Source organism: Antrostomus carolinensis, unplaced genomic scaffold (genome assembly GCF_000700745.2).
Source record: "Antrostomus carolinensis isolate BGI_N321 unplaced genomic scaffold, ASM70074v2 scaffold19351, whole genome shotgun sequence".
Lineage (NCBI taxonomy): Eukaryota > Metazoa > Chordata > Aves > Caprimulgiformes > Caprimulgidae > Antrostomus > Antrostomus carolinensis.
In genome coordinates, this window is record NW_010295056.1 from 25398 (window position 1) to 33160 (window position 7763).

Here is a 7763-nt window from a genome sequence, read left to right on the forward strand (position 1 = left end):
TTCCTTTTTTTTTTGTTTTTCTTTTTTTTTTTTTTAATGTTTTAACAAAAACAAGCAGCCCGCTCAGAAACGCAAACCTGCTGGTGGGATGTTTCCAGCCTTGGCTGGAGCTGCCGGAGCTCCCCCCGGGGCCAGGAGGCTGCTGCTGGCCCGAGCTCAGCAGGCGGCTTCCCAGGCCAACCATTTCTGACTGGAGCTGGTGTAAGACAGTTGATTGAGGGCAGAGCTGAGCTGAGCTGAGCTGCTCCACCTCTGCTCTGCTCGGTGCTGGACAGACAGACGGACAGCAGCGACATGGCACTCCGGGGAGCCTGCCTGCTCCTCTGCCTCCTCTCCCTCGTCCAGGTCTCCAGTCAACAAAACGGCAAAGCCCGGCAAAAACCAGCAGCTTCCAAGAAAGGTAAGGAGCTGTGGCACCTTCCCAGTAAGGAAAGCCGGTGGGATTTAGGGGGATGCAATCACCCTGTCATCTGGGCATCTGACAGTGCTTTAATGGAACTTTTTATAAAGCATCTAAAAACCTAATAAAATCTTTTTCCTGCCTGTGGGAATGGTGGCATAGCCCTTCTGTAACACAGCAAGGAATGAAATGGTTTTGGTGGGTTCCTACCTTGAATAAATTCGATGGGACAGCTTGATCTGAATTTCAGAAGGCAGCATCTTTTCCTTGTTATCTCTCAGGTTTGCCCCAAACACTTTTCCTCTACTAAACTTTCCCTTTCTATGACCCCTACCCCTCCTTATTCATTTTTGAGAAGCAAGTAAGTGGCAGATGAAAGGCTGCTGTTGTAGATTTGGAGAGAGGAGTAGGAAGATAATATATAATCTATTAAATATCAAATAATAAATATCTATTAAATATCAACATAAGTCTTAATTTTAAGCACTTGCCCCAGGTGTATGTCAAGCCACACACGAGCTCCAACTACTCAGGCTTACCAGAGGGCAATGCACCCATAAGATGCTTAAGGGTTTTTTTTTCCCTTAGTGGTTTTTCTTTTTCATTTTCTTCACTTTTTTTGCTGCTGTCCCATCCTTTCTGCCTCTGACTCAATGCACATTAATTATAGGAGCCAGCAGGTGAGGGAGCAGCTTACGTTGCCACCCGGCAGTGTGTGAACCTGCCCGGTGCATCTAACGGCAGCCGCGTGGGCTTGGGCCGCTCCTGGCGGGCACTTGGCTGCTTGGAACGCAGCGGGCAGCGAGGAAGAAATATCCCAGGAATTCGCTTGGCCAGGCTGCTCCCTACACTCAGCCAGTGGCTATTTTCATCTGATCCCATCCTTGAGAAATTTTTCCATTTTCCCCCGTTAGATCTTTCTATGAAAGGACTGGCAGAGCTGCACGTTCCATGGCTGTGGCTGTTTTCTAGAGCAAAAATACCTCCTCGGGCTGCTGTCGGGTACATACGGGTGCTGCACTTACTGGGTGTACCAGGAGACAGAATTGAGTTTCTTAGAGAAATCTTATTTTTTTCTCCATGTCACTGCAGCTGCTCTTCGTAACCCACTGGTGACAAGCAGGTGAGAGAAAAATCAGGTGGTGGGAAAAAAGTCAAGTGGTGGGAGAAAAATCACTTTTTGGACAGGAATATTGGGCTCTGATTTAAACACATTTTTCAGAGGTGAGGGGGCAACTTTTTCTTTCTGAAAATCAAGCCATCTGAAACAGGTGGTGGCAATTTTTCCTGAGAGCTTTGGGGTTTCTTTTCAAAGGAGAGGTCAAGTTTTCTTTGAGGAGAAGAAAAAAACCCCCCAAACTTAGCATTTTTTTGCCTGGCAGCATCCAGCCCTGTGGTGGGTCTGCTGTCCTGCCTGTACTGGAAACTTCCAGCATTTCTTGGTTAACTTTTTTCTGATTTTTAGCAATACCAGGGGGTGGGGAAAGAGGGAGGAAAGCACTAACCATCCCCCGCAAAGCTCCTCTTTGCCCCCAGCCCCTCGCCAGGTCCGTGCCTGCCTGCCCACCCTCTGCAGCCGCTCCTGCCCTGAGTGAGGGCAGGATGGCTCCATCCCCATCCCATCCCCATCCCAGGCCCCCAGTGCCCCCCCATCCCGGCTCACCCCCTGCCCTTTGCTAGGGTGGACTGGGGAGGGTGAAGCCACTGGAGGCTTTGGGTGTTTGCCTGGATTTATTTACTTATTTTTTTTTACTCTGCACAGCCAAACCACAAACATTAGAAAAGAAAAATATTATTTGAGCCAAGCTTTATCTCTTTTTCTTTTTTCCCCTTTTATTTGTTTTGTTTTGTTTTTCCTTCTTTCTTGTAATTATTGCTTACATTTGGATCTGCTTCAGAACTAAAATGGTGCTGTTTCAACATGAAAAAGCCAAACCATAGCATTGAGGAAATGCTGAGCTAGCACATTCGCTTTGCCTGCTGTTAGGCTTTATCCCCCATCAAATCCTCCCCAGTGATTTTCCCAGATGCAGCGGTTCATCAGACTCTCCCTGAACCCCCATGTGTTGGGGGGCAGAGGGGTTTTGCTCTCCTCTGGGCAGGTGGAGGTGCTGGAGGCACAGGAGGGAGCATCCTTGCGTAGCTCTCACGTGTATTTTTAAGGTGATTGGAGGTGGCCCTCAGAGTCTGAACGCTTAAATCAGGGGGTAGGGGCTGATGTGGGCACCGCTCCTGAGGCTGCCCAAAATTCCTGTCTAATCCTGGAGTCTGGGTGCTCTTCCCAGAAAACACCTGTGAACATGATATAAACCTGGTGTGGGTCCCCTCTGATCCAGGGACAGACTGCAATATGGGACCTGACTTTCCCAGCTGGGACATTCGGGGAAATGCCTGGTCAGAAGAATCACAGAATCACAGAATGTTTGGGATTGGAAGGAACCTCGAAAGATCATCCAGTCCAATCCCCCTGCCAGAGCAGGAACCTAAATGAGATCACACAGGAAGGCGTCCAGGCGGATCTTGAATGTCTCCAGAGAAGGAGACTCCACAACCTCCCTGGGCAGCCTGTTCCAGGGCTCTGTCACCCTCACTGTAAAGAAGTTTCTTCTCAAGCTTAAGCAGAACCTCCTGTGTTCCAGCTTACACCCACTGCCCCTTATAAATTGTCTTATCATTGCTGTCACTAAGAAGAGTCTAGCTCCATCCTCGTGACACTCACCCTTTACATATTTATAAACATTAATGAGGTCACCCCTCAGTCTCCTCTTCTCCAAGCTAAAGAGCCCCAGCTCCCTCAGCCTTTCCTCAGAAGGGAGATGCTCCACTCCATCATCTTCGTGGCTCTGTGCTGGACTCTCTCAAGCAGTTCCCTGTCCTTCCTGAACTGTGGGGCCCAGAACTGGACACAATATTCCAGATGCGGCCTCACCAGGGCAGAGTAGAGGGGTAGGAGAACCTCTCTCGACCTACTAACCACACCCCTTCTAATGCACCCCAGGCAAAGCTAAACAACCCAGGTGGAGATCCAAATTTCATATAGGGATAGTTAAATTATCAAAATGAAGTACAGAGGGATTCAGTTGGTATTCGGCATGTAATTAGAACAAAGTAAAACAGGCAAGAGCTCCCATTTGCAGCATCAGATACATTACTGGCCAGGCTTTCAAACCAACAGACTATTGTGACCCACATCCTTCAGAGTCTCCTTTTCATCTTGCCTCTGCCCACGCTAATCCTGCTGCTCATGGTTTGCCACACAAAGACCCACTCCAGCTCCATGGCAGAACTGGAAGCCCCCACGCTGGCTTCAGTCGCAGCAAACCCGAGCTGTAATAGCCTTGATCAAGGGCTTCGGGAGGTGAGCCCTGAGGAAATAACAGTGCAGACACAAAAACCTCTGGCAACAGAATAGAGAACTCAACGTTTGTTGATGTAGCTGCGGTACTTGCTTTGTAGCTGAACTGCAAATTAACCACTCCTGGTTCTCCCCGTGACTTCCCAGTGAATGCACTGGTGCAGGAACATCTTGTGGCCCAGGGCTTGGAAACTAGGTGGTGAAAAGGGACAAGGTGCTGAGGTAGTTATCAAGGAGACATGTCCTCCTTGAGTGATGGGGACCCTCTAGATTGGAAGCCACCAGCAAACCCGGCTGGAACAACATAAGGAGCTGCCCCAGCAAGACTCATTGGCAGTGTCCTGCCGTGGCCCTTGGATGTTACTGAAACCAAAGGGATATTTGTTCTGCTGCAAGAGAGGCTTGCATGGAGAAAAAAAAGGCATTAATTAGCTGTTTCCCACAAAGTGTTTTCATCAAAGGCATCAAAATAACAACTTGTGCCTCAGTGTTAAGTGAACCCATTAAAGTTAGTTGAGCAATTACTAAAGCAGCTGAATGCCCTCCTCCTCCTCCTGTGCCTGGCTTTCATTTCCATGGCACCATGCAATCTTTGGGCTGGTGGTTTTGGTCCACATCCAAGCTGCTTCCCCACTTGCATGGCTTGGTGCCTCAGCTTCCCAGCCCATTGACTCTTGATGAAACCCGTCCTGCTGCATTCATAGGCAAATTGTCCCCTTTCCTTTCACCCCATGAGGACTACCAGATGCTTACACCAGCTGAGGTAAAGCAACAGGAGCAGCAAAGATAGTGGAATGAATACAAACATCTCTATGTCGGATCTCTTGCCACCTCCAAGTGGCACAACAGTCCTTTGGCAAAATGATCTTGCCTTGGCACAATGGTCCTTTTGCTCCTAGAAAGGAGCAAATCCAAGGACCAATTAAGAGTTGGTAGGAGCTGTTTTAGAGGTGACACACCTAGCAAGATGTAGGCTTTAGCAGCAGGCTGCAACCAACTCCCCAGCCAAGGTGTCTTCTTGTAGCAGGAGAGCATCTCTGGCCAGTTTTTGGGTACCTGCCCTGGGGATGCTGAAGGCAGAGTTAAGGGTACAGGCAGCTGTGATGGCCCAAAGGATGGTGTGGTTGGTGGGCTGAGGGATGGGGTGGCTGATGGTGCAGGGGCAGATCACGTGGAGGTACTGCAGCCCTTCCAGCCCCTTCCTGCAAAGTCAGCCTGGAGAGCAGACTAAAGCAGGGGCATGGCAAGGAGTGCATACAGAGAAAATAATGCTCTAGGGTGTTCAAGGAAAGCCAGGAGGGTGTGCTGTGAATAGAGAGGTTTGAGGAGTTTTAAAAAACCCCAATAAATCCTATTCAGCAGCAGCTTTAAGTTCCCCACAAAACACTCGTGTGTGGCAGGACTCCTGCTCAGGAAGGGTAACATCATATGGTTCCCTCCTGCATTTTGGGAGGTTGACCTCAGTGCAGCACCACCTCCAGCAAGTACCCTACCTAGGGGCTCCAGGGACAAGCCAGCCCCTTGCAACGCTCGTGCATGCAACCCCCACCCCAGCACTGCAGCAGCAGCAGCCCAAGGGCAGACCACTGCCCCACGGAGACCCACGAGGTGCAAAGCCCCAGAACCCAAACTGGGAAACCTGAGTTGCTGGTGGAATCAGATTAATGAGCAAACTCTCACTCTGATGGATGTGCAAGGGGTCAGGCATCGACTTTGCAGATTGCTTTAGGGGGCTGGGCAGAGAAACATGGGGTTTTGATGATGGGAACAGCTTCACCTGCCTCCCTGGAGGAATGCAGTTGATGTTTATGCTCCTCCTGTGGTTTCTCCAACAGATGGTGTGAGCCTTAAAATGATTGAAGACCTGAAGGCCATGATTGACAACATCTCTCAGGAGGTTGCTCTGCTGAAGGAAAAGCAAGCACTCCAGACAGGTAAGGGATTCACTGAAGAAGGCATGGCTTTTGCTTTGAGAGAGGAGCTCCTTATTAAGCAGCTACAGTTGCTCCGCACACTTTAGCAAGAGCTTGCCACGGACCCTGCGACAAGGAGTCACAGGGAGAGAGGTTGGGGGAATCAAAGCAAATTGTGTGCTGGCTGCAATTCCTCCAGATGAAGCTCCTCAAGCAATTAACGACATGAGTTGTGCAGCCCGTGGCCTCCTTTGTGTGCTAGAGCTTCCCATTTGTGGATGTTTCTGTGACACTAAGCCAGATGTTCATTTTTCTTTATGAATCAGAGGGCTGTATAATGAATTATTCTGCACTTTTTTCCAAATGTAGCTTACTCTTTTGTCTGAACCCCAGTGAAACGGTGACCTGGTCTCTTATACATACCACAGTATAGCCCAGGGAACCTCATGGAGGTTAGTCCCACCATGCTTCATTGAACACATACAGAGGACGGTCCTAAAATACCTGTCTTCCAGCCATGTTCCACAGTCATTCTGTGCAGCCTCCACCGATATCGATAGGAGAGGGATTTGCAGAACATGAAACAGAAATTAGATTAAAATGCAAGTTAAGGAGAATTTTTTCCTTAAAAGAAAAGGAACACAAGCAAAATCAAGGCTTTAGTTCCAAGCTCACGTTCATTGGTTGGGATGTTAATGTGTGGCTCTGATTAGTTATTGTTTGGCTACAGTACCCTGCACTCCCAGGGTTTAGAGCTTAAAAAAAATATAAATTGCTATTCTTAATGATAAAGTCAGAGGCAAGTAGAAATTTCCTCTGAGGACCTCAAGCTACACAAGCACAACACTTCTGATCAAAGCCTGTTAAAAAGGACATTTTTCTCCTGCTTGCATAATTAAGATGATTACATTGAAATTGTAGACTCTTCTGAAACACTCCAACACCCGGCAGCACCCATCACAACCCTGACTTCCATCAAACTCACCAAAGAAAGCACAGCAGCAGCTGGGGAAGAGGGAGGCCAGGGCAAGGGGCAGGACAATCACAGAATTGTTTTGGTTGGAAGAGACCTTTACGATCATGGAGTCCAACTGAAGGACCACGCTGTGCCTCTGTTCTGGCCAGTGGCAGAGCCCAGGAGAGTGACAGGAGCACCCCGAGGCCCGTTGTCCCCGATGGTTTGCGATGGGGAGGGCATGTCCCTGTAGCCGTGCCCCTCATAGGAGGGAGGGGGCCCCTGGGACCCCTGTGCTGCCGACAGTCGCCGCGCAGCCTGAGAAATGAAGTTTGTAGTTTGGCCGCTGCATTTGTTGCTGCTGCCTCTTCCTGGGCACTGTTTCTAAAAAACCATTATCTTTTTGTCTTTTTTGTTTTGTTTGTGTGATAACCTCTCAGTTTGCCTGAAAGGCACCAAAATTCACCTAAAATGCTTTCTTGCATTTTCGGAGACCAAGACGTACCACGAGGCCAGTGAAAACTGCATCTCGCAGGGGGGAACGCTCAGCACCCCACAGAACGGGGAGGAGAACGATGCCCTCTACGACTACATGCGCAAGAGCATCGGCTCCGAGGTGGAGATCTGGCTGGGCCTCAACGACATGGCAGCGGAGGGCAAGTGGGTCGACATGACTGGTGGCCCCATCCGCTACAAGAACTGGGAGACTGAAATCACCACCCAGCCTGACGGCGGCAAGCTGGAAAACTGCGCAGCCTTGTCGGGGGCCGCCATCGGCAAGTGGTTCGACAAGAAGTGCAGAGAGCAGCTGCCCTACGTCTGCCAGTTCATGATCGTGTAGTGGCGGGGGCTGCCCGGGTCTCCCCCCTTTGGCAACAGGGTTCTAAAGCTATAGGTATGTGTCCGTGTACATGTATGTACGCACGCACGCGCACACGTGTTCAAGTAGAGTCACTCTTCGCAAAGAAAGTCGTCATGGCTCGGTATCGTTAGAGCATTTCATTTGGCCACATCCAGCCCCGTTAGCAGCTGCATTGTTCTTACTAAGGCACGATTTATAGATATATTTTTTTACACAGGGAATTTATTAGGATGGCTTGGCAGTTTTGGCAAAGAACCAGCGCAGCAGTCCAGCCTGGC

The 7763-nt window shown here is 49.5% G+C and overlaps 1 protein-coding gene across 1 annotated transcript; it reads left to right on the top strand.

Annotated features, from left to right (window-relative positions):
• The first annotated feature begins 294 nt into the window (after positions 1 to 294).
• Positions 295 to 7464, top strand: CLEC3B (C-type lectin domain family 3 member B). The gene is made up of 3 exons (XM_010177862.1): positions 295 to 400; positions 5591 to 5689; positions 7064 to 7464. The coding sequence occupies exons 1-3, from the start codon at positions 295 to 297 to the stop codon at positions 7462 to 7464; spliced, it is 606 nt and encodes a 201-aa protein (XP_010176164.1).
• Positions 7465 to 7763: the final 299 nt, after the last annotated feature.